At 37.6% G+C, this 13,669-nt stretch overlaps 1 protein-coding gene across 1 annotated transcript; it reads left to right on the top strand.

Annotated features, from left to right (window-relative positions):
• Window positions 1–467: 467 nt before the first annotated feature.
• Window positions 468–9,205, top strand: LOC124631368 (splicing factor 3B subunit 1). The gene is made up of 21 exons (XM_047165732.1): window positions 468–643; window positions 1,280–1,548; window positions 1,741–1,867; window positions 2,050–2,129; window positions 2,218–2,409; window positions 3,441–3,633; window positions 3,882–4,132; window positions 4,270–4,459; window positions 4,879–5,162; window positions 5,252–5,455; window positions 5,533–5,731; window positions 5,815–5,973; window positions 6,241–6,533; window positions 6,606–6,764; window positions 6,841–7,029; window positions 7,109–7,291; window positions 7,374–7,552; window positions 7,640–7,885; window positions 7,967–8,179; window positions 8,260–8,476; window positions 8,753–9,205. The coding sequence occupies exons 1-21, from the start codon at window positions 616–618 to the stop codon at window positions 8,909–8,911; spliced, it is 4,014 nt and encodes a 1,337-aa protein (XP_047021688.1). The 5' UTR covers window positions 468–615; the 3' UTR covers window positions 8,912–9,205.
• The last annotated feature ends 4,464 nt before the right edge of the window (window positions 9,206–13,669 follow it).

The following is a 13,669-nucleotide window of genomic DNA, read 5'->3' as shown; positions in this document are numbered from 1 at the left end:
GTTCAATGACAACCGGGACCTACAGTTTAACGTGCAAATTTAAATGATTGTCTAGGTTTCACCTAACGCAGCCACAAGACTTAGAATAACAATTATTTTATAGTAAAAGTGTAATAAAAACACCGTTTTGCAATTTTTAATATTTAGGTACCTTATTCGATCAATATAAAATTCGTAGAAACAACTCTTTACGGTTAATAACTCTAACTAACACAATAACTCCTAAACATGAACGAAGTAGTGTATTTCGATTTTAATTTATCGAATTTTAAGTGATTGTATAATATTAGCACATTGCAAGGTTTAGGTAAATTGTAATTTTATAGGTTGCACCGAAAGCTTTCTCTTTTCGAATTATTTCGGCAATCCCTAGACCCACAATCACCTTAGCAATATTGCACAATTTAAATAACCGTCTAGTGAGCACTTTATGTAGATGCTTTTGATTTTTATATGTGGTAACTCTATTCTTCTCTACTCGTGTGGTGTCTATGTGTGGTTATTATATAGTTTCGGTAAATGCTAAAATTTTTATTGAATTGAATAAATTGGAACACGAGTACCATTTTTCTCTAGTATACGTTTTCGTGTCATGTGCTTCATCAAATTAAAATAATGGACAAGATTCCTAGGACACATGAAGGTAATAATTAAATTTTGTTGTGTAGCCATATTTTGTTGTGTACAAGCCAATTTTGTAGTTTTCATCTTTCAATAGTTAATAGGAAAGATAATTTTGTACCTTGATTGCTTGTAAATTTGAGAAATCTTCCCGAAATAGGCCTAATTCCTTTAGTACGTAATCTAAACTTAGCGTACATTGATTACCACGCCTTGTAAAGATTGGGCTCTAAAACGTCAATAAGTCAAGGAAAGAAGAAAGTATTAGAATTCTATACATTTCTTACGTGTGTTTATCTTTATTACTTGAAAACTAACCTACATTCAATTTTACAATTGAGTGAAATCAATGACCCACAATTGTTGTTTACATTAAATACATAGTGAAGCAATAGTGTCCACAAGTGACCCAACTGGACCCAACTAATACATTAACAGATTCATAGGTTGCAGCAAATTTAGTTTGTATACAGTACACCATATTAATAAACACGGATAAATTACAACTGGAATAACAAAAGAATAATCATACATTTTCATATGTTCAAACTTGGATAAACTACTCTGTGCTTATTAATATTTTGTTTTGTATATAATGTGTTACAACCCTTATCTGAAATGGCCATATCATAACCATAAATATTTTACTTATTTACAGCTATTGAAGCTCAGATACGAGAAATCCAATCAAAGAAAAGTGAATTGCCAGAGAATGGTTCCAACAAAGGTGTTTCTCTAGGAGAGACATACTATGACAGTGATATCTATGATAATGCGGGACAAGGTGGCAAGTCCAGATACGATGGTTACGTGACATCCATTGCTGCCAATGATGAAGTGGAAGATGATGATGTTGAGAATATACCTATCACTCAAAAGAGGTCAGGTTACACTGCCCCAGCTTCCTTGCTCAATGATATTGCACAGGTATGTAACTCAATTACATGTTTTCCATTTTATGTGGTAAAGATTATTAAAGTCTATTTCTTATAAGTTTCATTTCTGGAACTTAAAATCAACCCAGTTATTTATAAGAATATTGCATAACATGAAAAGACATTATGAAACAAATTAATTATTAGAAATAATAAATTATTTCACTTTCCTTATTATTTTCAGAGTGATAAGGATTATGATCCTTTTGCTGATAAAAGAAGACCAACTATTGCGGACAGAGAAGATGAGTATCGCCAAAAGAGGCGTCGGATGATTATTTCTCCAGAGCGTACTGACCCATTTGCTGAAGGTTAGTTATTACATTGTTATCAATAGAAATCTACAACAAAATATTGACAAGGATTACTTTTCAGTACTATGCATGTTTTTTGTTGTTAAGGTTGGTTTAATAGATTCACTAAAAAAAAGTCTGAGCGTCAAGAATAAAGTGCCAAAGTTTATTGTGTGATTCTAACTGTTTATATTTTTCAGGTGGAAAAACACCGGATGTTGGGTCCAGGACTTATACAGAGATTATGAAAGAGCAATATCTACGAGCTGAAGAAACTGAGGTATGACAGTATCTCATTAAAATGTTTTATTGGAATGTTAATAAGTATTTAGCAATAAGCATAGTTAAATCATGGTTTTTGATTACAGTTAAGAAAAAAGCTGCTGGAAAGGGCTAGGGAAGGTACCCTTAAACCGGTTGCTCAATCCAATGGTGAAGGTGTGAAGCCAGCTTCTAAACGCAAGGGACGCTGGGACCAAAGTTCTGAAGATACACCAGTAGCTAAGAAGACTGTCTCTGCTACACCAACCTCTCAAACTACACCATCCTGGGATCAAGAGGTATTGTTGTTTACATAATTTAATCTATGTATAGATCCATCAAGAAAACTTTATAACAAACATGCTTATTTTATTGATGAAAGGAGATGGCCAAATTTTCATAGAAAAAAAACCCAGAATCGACAGCAATGAAATGGTTACCAATAGGTTCTTTATGATAGACCTTTGATGGTGCCAAAAAATCCAGACTGAAATCCATGGGGTATAGGAGCTATTTCATATTATCGCAAAAATAGATTATGTTGAATATATGTTGATTTTAAAGATTATTATCATCATGGGACATAAAAAAGCAAAGTAAACTAACATTATACAAGCCACTAGTAATAACCCCATAGTTTCAGAGTTGGCCTGGTGATTAAAAGGTCTTGTATTTAACCACTCCAGATACGATTAAGCACCGACCTTACCTACTTGGAGAGGTTTCGCAATTCCATGCAACCTTCACAACTGGCTATGAAATGTTTTTGGAGAAATTGTCTTTGAAAATCGCGCCATGTGACATTGTCAAATATAACAAATGACTTAGCAATGTAAAACGGTCCAATCACGAGTCTGCATTCAACTTCTAACGAACATCAAACAGTAAAAGTAAACTTTTTTGTGAACTAAAATCTTGATCGAAAAAACGTTATAAAAAGAGAACCCCATGGTTTTTAGATGATTTGAAATACTTTTTAAAATCCACAAATTATACTGAATCCAATCATACATATGAAGTTCCTGTCGACTCTGGGTGTTTTTTTGGCCATCTCCTTTAAAGATATGCAAGCCTTGGGATCTTTAAGATAGTTAAGTGGCAGGCTATAGTTTCTGTTTGATGGAACTGAACAGCTTACTTGGTGGTTTTATGCTTATATGAATATTGAATGCTGTCAATGTTATTTTTTCTTTTTCGGCTTTCGAGTCGGCCTTTGTATTACCGACAAATGTGCCAGTGTCAGGTGTACTGAAGAGACTTTTTGCGTGAGTTTTCTGCGTGATACTTTGTTAGGAGCTGTAAATCTTATTTATGTTTAAAATTATTTTAGAGAGGGGCATGGGAAGAAACACCTAGTGCTCCAGGTCGCGGCGGCGAGACCCCGGGAGCGACTCCGTCGGCGCGCGTGTGGGACGCCACGCCCGGCCACATCACGCCCGGACACGCGACGCCCGGCCGGGACACGCCCGCGCAGCACGCCTCCCGCCGGAACCGCTGGGACGAGACGCCCAAGACAGACAGGGGTGAGCGATAAATTAAAATAATTTGATGAATGAGAAAAAAGGTTGCGATAAATTCTTTGTTACTTATAATAAGTGATTCACTTTAAAAACTATAAAACCTTATGTTTATTTATTTTTATTTTGATCATCTATATATAAAATCTTTCATAATTTATCATTCAAACGTAGTTTATACTTATACATTGGTTTTGGTTACAAATGTTCGTAATTCTGGATTTATATTCAATTCAAAATTTTCCTGTGAACAGAAACCCCTGGACACAACAGTGGTTGGGCTGAAACCCCCCGCACAGATCGCGGTACTGGCGTAGACACTATCCAAGAAACTCCGACACCTGGCACCAAGCGCCGTTCACGATGGGACGAGACGCCTGGAGCCACTCCTGCTGCGGCCACGCCCACTCCTTCGCACGCCACGCCCACGCACACCACGCCTTCTCACGCCACGCCCTCACATGCTACGCCCACTCCTCATACGCCTATGTTCACACCCGGAGGAGTAAGTATTGTTTTATTTTTATAATTTTCTAATAATAATTAGATGACCTTGCCGATTATTTTGTCAAATAATAGCCATTTTTATTTTGCTGAATATATTTTTTTTAATAAATTAAAATCTTTCCATCATTCACACAGTCTACACCAGTTGGAATGAAAGCGATGGCCATGGCTACGCCGACGCCGGGCCACGTTGCAGCTATGACTCCTGAACAACTGCAGGCCTACCGCTGGGAGAAAGAAATTGACGAAAGAAACCGTCCCTACACTGATGAAGAGTTAGATGCCATGTTCCCACCTGGGTACAAGGTTTTACCGCCCCCTGCCGGTATGTACACATTGATGTGGGATCACACTAATTGAGTTGCTATTTTTAAGTCATTCAATTATTAAGGGTTTACACATAGTTATTAATAACACCTTTAGTTTCAGGACACATGTATTAAACAAAGCCAACGACATGTGGAATTCTATCTTCGTAACTAAGTGTTCTACATATAATACATGTGTTATCAAATTTAAAATGATAGAATAATATACCTACATTTTAATACTTAATTTTTCTTTCAGATGAATGATGACAATATGGCTTTACAGTCTCATGCCGTTGGATAAACTCCAGATTGAGCTTAAATGTTTTGTCAGTTGCTGATTGTGTACTTCGTTATATGCATGTCTAAAAGATAAATAGTATTCGTGGCGGCATGCGACTGTAGCACTTTGATAACTTGATGCATTGTTACCCAGGTTATGTTCCGATTCGGACCCCGGCTCGAAAGCTGACGGCAACCCCTACTCCACTGGGTGGTACCCCTATCGGCTTTTTCATGCAGACGGAGGAACTGGGAGGCTCGGCCGCCGCCGCCGCGCGGCTGCTCGACCCGCAGCCCAAGGGTAGCCAGCAACTGCCCTTCATGAAACCAGAAGACGCGCAGTACTTTGATAAACTGCTCATTGACGTCGACGAGGACACTCTCTCCCCTGATGAACTTAAAGAGAGGAAGATCATGAAACTTCTTTTAAAAATTAAGGTAAACTTAAGTCAATAATTTATGTCTTCATAAAACTATTTGTAATGCAAAGATTTATTAATAACACATTATTTTATTTATCATTTCAGAACGGCACCCCGCCAATGTGCAAAGCTGCACTTCGTCAAATAACAGACAAGGCTCGTGAATTTGGTGCGGGACCGCTATTTAACCAGATCCTCCCATTGCTTATGAGTCCTACTTTGGAAGACCAAGAAAGACATTTACTTGTTAAAGTTATTGATAGAATTCTGTACAAGTTAGATGATTTGGTCCGTCCGTATGTACATAAGGTATGTTTTCCTTTAATTTTCATTTTTTGTAAAATATAATGTGTTATTATAGTTAACCTGTACAATTGAATTTCTAGATCCTTGTCGTAATTGAGCCCCTTCTGATTGACGAAGACTACTACGCACGTGTTGAAGGTCGAGAGATTATCTCGAATCTGGCTAAAGCCGCTGGTCTCGCTACTATGATTTCCACAATGAGACCTGATATCGACAACATTGACGAATACGTCCGTAACACCACTGCTAGGGCCTTCGCTGTAGTTGCATCTGCATTAGGTAAGCAAAACATTTACACTAAATAAAATAATAAACAAATATTAAAAAAAATATTGTACTAATCTACATTTTTTTTATTACAGGTATTCCATCTCTTCTGCCCTTCTTGAAAGCTGTGTGTCGGTCAAAGAAGTCTTGGCAAGCCAGGCACACTGGAATAAAAATTGTTCAGCAAATCGCTATTCTAATGGGTTGCGCTATATTGCCCCATCTTAAATCTTTGGTGGAAATTATTGAACATGGTAAGTTTATATTTTTGATTAACCAAACTTAAATTAGTCTATATCTTATTTGTACAGAAGTTGAACTTTTACAATGAGTTGCACCATGTAACTATAACGATGATCGAACCATCTTCAGTTGTCAAATCGCCGATGACCAATTCGCGGCAATTTCACGGCTGGTTATGGCGTCCTTTTTTGTTATGGTCAAATGGTGTAACTCACCCTTAATAACATAAATAGCTTATATTTTTAACATTGTCTGATATCAATTTTAACAACCAACAGGATTGGTGGACGAGCAACAAAAAGTGCGTACGATCACAGCTTTAGCGAGCGCCGCCCTCGCCGAGGCCGCCACACCGTACGGTATCGAATCATTCGACTCCGTACTCAAGCCCCTCTGGAAGGGTATCAGAACCCACCGTGGTAAAGGTCTAGCTGCCTTCCTCAAGGCTATCGGCTACCTCATCCCTCTCATGGACGCCGAATATGCTAACTATTATACTCGAGAAGTGATGCTCATTCTCATCCGTGAGTTCCAGTCCCCAGACGAGGAAATGAAGAAGATTGTGCTAAAGGTACGTTGAAACAAAACTTTTCTGTATTCATTCAGCAAATGGCCATGTTTCTAATTCAGTTTTAATTTACAGGTCGTGAAACAGTGTTGCGGTACAGATGGTGTGGAGCCACAGTATATAATGGATGAAATTCTGCCACACTTCTTCAAACATTTCTGGAATCATCGCATGGCCCTCGATAGACGTAATTACCGCCAGCTCGTTGATACCACGGTTGAAATTGCTAACAAAGTAAGTTTCTAACTGCAGTTTACATAGTGAACCTTTTTGAATTTCTTGCAATCAATAATTTTTCGTTTACTTACAGGTTGGTGCTTCTGAAATAATTAACAGAATCGTTGATGATCTCAAAGATGACAATGAGCAATACAGAAAGATGGTGATGGAATCCATTGAAAAAATTCTTGCTAACTTGGGCGCAGCTGACATCGATTCTAAGCTTGAAGAGGCTCTTATTGATGGTATACTGTACGCGTTCCAGGAGCAAACTACTGAGGTAAGGCTGTTCATATATAATGATAACATTAATTCTATACTATTTATCTGATTGTTTAATAACCTTTTCTTATTTACAGGATGTAGTCATGTTGAACGGATTCGGTACGATAGTAAACCAATTGGGCAAGCGCGTGAAGCCCTATTTGCCACAGATCTGCGGTATTATATTGTGGCGCATGAACAACAAATCAGCCAAAGTCCGTCAGCAAGCTGCCGATCTTATTTCACGTATTGCAGTTGTCATGAAGACATGCCAAGAGGTCAGTATTCACTATTTTAGTCTGAGCATGTTATTATTATCATTTATATTCAATGATTGTTTAATTATATATTTCTTTACAGGAAAAGTTAATGGGGCATCTTGGCGTGGTACTTTACGAATACTTAGGAGAAGAATATCCTGAAGTATTAGGTTCAATTCTGGGCGCTTTAAAGGCTATCGTAAATGTGATTGGTATGACGAAAATGACGCCTCCCATAAAAGATTTACTGCCCAGATTAACACCTATTCTCAAAAACAGGTATGTTGCATAAAATACGTAAAATGTTGTAATCTTTAACTGTATTATATTGTCTGTTATAAAATTATTACACGATTCTATTTTCAGACACGAAAAAGTGCAAGAAAATTGCATCGATTTGGTTGGACGTATTGCAGACAGAGGACCCGAGTTTGTCTCAGCAAGGGAATGGATGAGGATTTGTTTTGAGTTGCTTGAATTGCTAAAAGCTCATAAAAAGGCGATTAGAAGAGCGACTGTAAATACATTTGGTTATATTGCTAAGGCGATTGGTCCCCACGATGTGTTGGCTACTTTGCTAAATAACTTGAAAGTGCAGGAACGTCAGAACCGGTAATATAACCTTTTTATTGCTATTCAATTCTGTTCTTCTAGGCAATTATGTATTAAGTAATATATATATATTTTTTTCAGAGTGTGTACAACGGTCGCTATTGCTATAGTCGCAGAAACTTGCTCGCCATTCACAGTATTACCAGCTCTGATGAATGAATACCGCGTACCTGAACTGAACGTACAAAACGGAGTGTTGAAATCGCTATCCTTCTTATTCGAGTACATTGGAGAAATGGGCAAGGACTACATTTACGCAGTTTGCCCATTGTTAGAAGATGCTCTTATGGACAGGTTTGTATTTTAAATAGTAGTTGAATATTATGCTATACATATAGCAATGTGTATTAACCTCAATACTTTTTGGTCAACAGGGATCTGGTACATCGACAGACGGCGTGTGCAGCCATTAAGCATATGGCTCTAGGAGTCTACGGCTTTGGATGCGAAGACGCCCTGGTGCATCTACTGAACCATGTGTGGCCGAACATCTTCGAAACTTCGCCGCATTTAGTGCAGGCATTCATGGATGCCGTAGAAGGCATGAGAGTCGCGCTTGGTCCCGTTAAAATTCTACAATATGCTCTACAGGTCTGTATTCTGCAAAGATTATTTTAATTATAAATGACTTGCCGTCTTTCCGCGATTTCACCCACACTTCATGGGAACTACTACCCGTATTAAAATATAACCTATGTTCGCCTCGAAGATAATGTAACTTTCTGAAATCTTTTTAAAATCGGTCCAGTATTTTTTGAGTTTATCCATTACAAACAAACGAAATACAAAATGTTCCTCTATGTACATTAGTGTAGAAATGTAACAAGTCAAAAACCTTTCAATAACAATATAATTTTGTGTGTTTAGGGACTATTCCACCCTGCGAGGAAAGTTCGTGACGTGTACTGGAAAATCTACAACACCCTGTACATCGGAGGACAAGACGCACTGGTCGCTGGATACCCAAGAATACAAAACGATCCAAATAATCACTATTTAAGATATGAATTAGATTATTTGCTCTAACATAATAAGTATGATGGTGTACTACATTTATGGTATAGTTTTGTTTAATTCCTATAGTATCAGAAATTACGTGGTTCATTTTAGAGCAACAACCATACTAAAATGACAAAATATTATTACGAAAGCAAATGTTGTCAATACTAGACTTTATGTTCACCACTTGATAGCAATAATTTTACTTTGCCATTTCAAAGTGAAGAGGAGTAAAGCAAAAGTGGGGCTGTTGCTCTAGAAAAGAACTTCATCTATATGAAGTAAGCCAGGTTTTCAGTTAAATAAAAATGCATTAAATTACATAGCATTTTGATTTATTTATAATATGTACCTCTGTATTTTAAGCGCAAGCTTTATTTTTGGTATATTTGATTTACATACGTTTTTTAATACAATGACTAGAATAAAATAACTTTTTACTTAATAAGTTACATAACACTTAATACCATATTCAAGATACATAAATTTGGAATGTTGCTAACATTAAAAATTATCAAAAAAGCCTCAGTCTATTTCCTAAATTATTGAGTCTAAAACAATACCTGTAACATTCAAATAAGAAATGTACTTTTAATAGAAAACATGACGAATTACCATTGCCTTAGATTTGTGTAATATTTCCGTTGACGCCGTGGAAACGATTATGATTCCAGAGGCATCGCATTGGTGTGCTAAAACTATGCATTTCAGTTTGTAGTTGTCAAGCTGCCACTTTTCAAAATTGATTTGATACTACAGTTATACGGCGAATTCGATAGACTCCGATGGTCTGAGGGTAGCGTGGAATCTAGGTAGCAGCGAGGGCATTTACAGTACCTATTTGCAGTGTGGGGTCTCACTATTGGCAAAGGTGGGTTATTACCACGATAATGTCCCTAACACACCATCGATCATTTTACAATGTCATGCATAAATACGGTTACGTTGCTAGTCTGTCGTAACATGCCACTACATTATGAAGAAAGGTTACTCTAATATTACTCTTGTATTACTTCGTAAAGGTTTATCAATGTTACGAGTTATAACGATTCGTCATTCACCATTTTGTTGCGGTATTATTATTAAAATTTATCGCTTACCTATAAAAGTGGTTTATATAATTATGTAAATATAAATGCAATCGATTGTAACTTAAAATTTACCATGTAGCTTAGAGACATTGCTATAACATGGTTTAGGAGAGTATCAATGTTAACCACCTTTAGTTTACAATGCTAACTTACTATCTTACACGAGCAAAAATTACGATGAAATTCTAATAGACACCTTGGCGGTGGAGTTAAGACTGGAAAATGTCACTGGGATTTAAAGTAAGGTTCGCCAGATTCGGCCGATACCATTATTCACAGACAGCACGTTACGCTGAAATAATGCACATCTATTAAAAAAAAAAAAACTGATTTATATGACCTAGCTACATGAAAGGGAGAGATCGAGTGAATTTCGAGATGAGTATAGATAGTTCAACTCAGATTTGCGCGCGGCCCTATGTGTGCATCGGCTTATAAATATACAACTTTCATTCGTGTGACAGTGACGTCGTCCGAGCATGACGTGTTCTTATCGCTTTTTGTTATGGGTACAGTCGTTTACGAAAATGTCTAGTTCTTCACGGAGAAAATGTTTAAGGAGTCAGGTAGCGTTCCAAAAAATGAAACAACATTCAGAGCTTTTTATTATTACATTTTACAGTTTTTCATTATTTTCTCATACGTTTTTTCAAATTGACATTGACAGTATCTAAGAAATAAATGAGGTGAAATATCTAAGATGAATTAAATACTCCTTACATATTTTCTAGCTCGGGGTACGCGGACAATAAATAAAAGTGTCGACTAAGAATGTAAAAAAACGTATAATCTAGTATAATAATGTAAACAAAATGTGTGGTGAATTTTAAAAAAATATATTGCTTCGCATAGTGTCGACCAAAATAAGACGGAAATAATGAAACTCATAAATGAACGTTTAAGTCAAATTGATGAAGGGATTTTGGGTAATACTTGTCGATATGTACAAAAGAAAAAAATAAGAATACCTACTATAGACATTTTGACATGGAGTCAAAATTTATAATTGACCTTGGTGAGAGTAGCGAATCCGAAAATTCATCATTTGATTTTTCAAGTAGCGATTCAGAATCATTATAAATAAATAAACATTAAATTACGTAATAACCGTTTTTCTTTAAATAGCCGTATACAACCCCTAAATAACTGTATTTGTACCCGACTGTACCTCTTGTCACGCACACAAAGTCACTGCATATGTACAAGGGTTACCCACACATAAGGCCGCGCGCAAGACTGAGTTGAACTTACTATAAGAGGGTCTATTTATACTAGCTTTAAGTGGAAGCATCAAATCTTTACAAGAATACGCGCATAGTTCACCCAACTCAAACTTGCTAGACTTTTACGTTATATTAAAGACTACAGTATATTTCTACTTGTATTACTTCGCGTTGGTAATTTTTATTCATAATATCCTCTGCCAACCTCACCGAGAGAGGAGTAAATTCGTACGACACGACATTAACCGTCAAATCCGTAGCGGACCCCAATCGGGGTCTGAACATCAATGTCACCGTAAGCTCGGTTTAGACCCCAATTGGGGTCTGCGAATCAGTCATACACTTTCCTAATTATTTACGCTCATATTTATTTTCTTTCCAATCAAACCACATTTGTGAGTACTAAATAAAATAACTAAATAAATGTAAATTATTATTACGCATTCAAACCTTTCATATTTAGCATCCCGTTAGAAATATACCTTTTTAAAATCCAATCGTAATTACCGGGAATTCTGATCGAACTCGCCATGTTTGTTTACATTAGTTGTTTTTTTAAATTTGAAGACGCATAGACAAGATGGCGACGGTGATAGAAGTTTTGCATCGAATGATCCGATTCGTTAAAATAAAGAATCGATTTAATAATTTTATATTATTTGATATTATAATATTACTAAATTGCACTTTTGTATACTTACCATAATCTGAAAATAAATTAGGAAAAGTAAAATGACTTAATTTATTTTGAAAAAAATGCTAGAAAATCAGTGGTAGAAAATACGTTGTAGCCGGAATAAAAAAAATCTTCGGTTTTTAGGGTTTCTGAAGACGGCAAATGAAGACTTATTCTTCGGGTGTTTTATGTGCAGGATTCCTGTAGATCTGCCAAACTTAATGGCGATTCGTTACTTCCAACTTTTTAACTGAGCGGCAAAGCTATTTGACGAGAGCCGTAGTTAGGTGTAGTTATCGCAAAATTTTATGACGATTTTATTGTTTGAAGGGGCAAATAGCTCGCTGTTCATCGAAAGCTGGTCCAAGATGGAAAGATGGCCGCCGCCGACTTATTTTTAACCGTCTTCCCAAAAAGCGGAGGTTCTCAATTCGACCGTTTTTTTTTTGTATGTTTGTTACGCGATTACTCAGCCATTTATTTATCGATTTTGATGATTCTTTTTTTGTTTGATAGCGTGTACTTCCGAGGTGGTCCCATTATCATTAGGTCAGGATCTGATGATGGAACCTTGAGAAATCGAGGGCGACTTTCGAAAGTTGCAGAAATACATAGGTTGAAATCTTATCACTCAGGTGTTTGCCTGGTAGCACTATTCAACAGTGAAGGCTTTGAGCTGACCTGATGATGGAGACCAGTGAAGGTCGAGGGAACTCGACAACTGAATATTTAAACTTTCTCGTGTTTGTGCTTATATTATTCGTATTTACGAGGCCTCTGCAACAGTGAAGGAGATGGAGACGAGAGAAGTACGGTTGTCGAGTTCCCTCGACCTTCTCTGGTCTCCATCATCAGGTCAGCTCCAAACCTTTACTGTCTCATAGTGTTATCAGATATACATCTGAGTGTCAAGTTATAACCTTATCTATGCTTACAATTTTCGAGAGCTGCCCTCGATTTCTCAAGGTTTCCATCATCAGATCCTGGACCTAATAACAAATATGGGGAATATACCCTTTCGACCAAAAACAAACATCCAAATTGAGAACCACCTCCTTTTTGGGATTCGGTTAAAAATATTTGGTGACTTTAAAATCAATCAATTATTATGTCTCTAACCGACCACGGGACTACAGAGTCCCGGATTTTTGGAAGGCGAACGTGGGGCCGAAGCCAACACGCTGAAGCCCTTTTGAGACAACTTTAATGAAATGGTGACACAAAACCGACGATTATCCCTGTATACACTATAGAAATGTACCCAAGGACAATGCCCGGTTCTGTGCTAAACTATTGCTAACTATGGATGAAAACTACTTGGGCTATTGTGATGGGATGCTAGTGGACTAGGAATGGGGAAACTACGGGAACTATGGCACCTGCCGATAACAATGTAATAAATACACGTAAAAATGGCAGGTGGAGACTCGCCAACTCACTTACTGGGTCCCCGGGAATCAGTCGCTAAATCGCAACAAGAGGGCAACAGGTACATGAGCGGCTGAAGGGTGAGGATACCTCGGCGGACTTTAAACGCAGATCACGCGCTCCCTGTGGGTCCAGCATCACCGGCCCACTCGCCACTTACCACGAGGCACCTACCCTCCGAGCGGGCTGCTAACCCTACTCTAGCGACTCCACTCTGACCGGCCGGTGAAGGCAAGCCAAGAGGCGGGAGACCTCTCCCCCGTCATGCTTCACTCCGGCAAGCCGGAGATGGGGGACAGTATACTCTCCCTGGAGCACTCGGATATATAGCCCCGCGGGGTCGCTACTCCCCGTCATCCGCCTCAGA

Source organism: Helicoverpa zea, chromosome 6 (assembly GCF_022581195.2).
Source record: "Helicoverpa zea isolate HzStark_Cry1AcR chromosome 6, ilHelZeax1.1, whole genome shotgun sequence".
Taxonomy (NCBI): Eukaryota; Metazoa; Arthropoda; class Insecta; order Lepidoptera; family Noctuidae; genus Helicoverpa; species Helicoverpa zea.
Note: the sequence above shows the minus strand (reverse complement) of the source record. Positions and strands in the feature narration are given on the sequence as shown.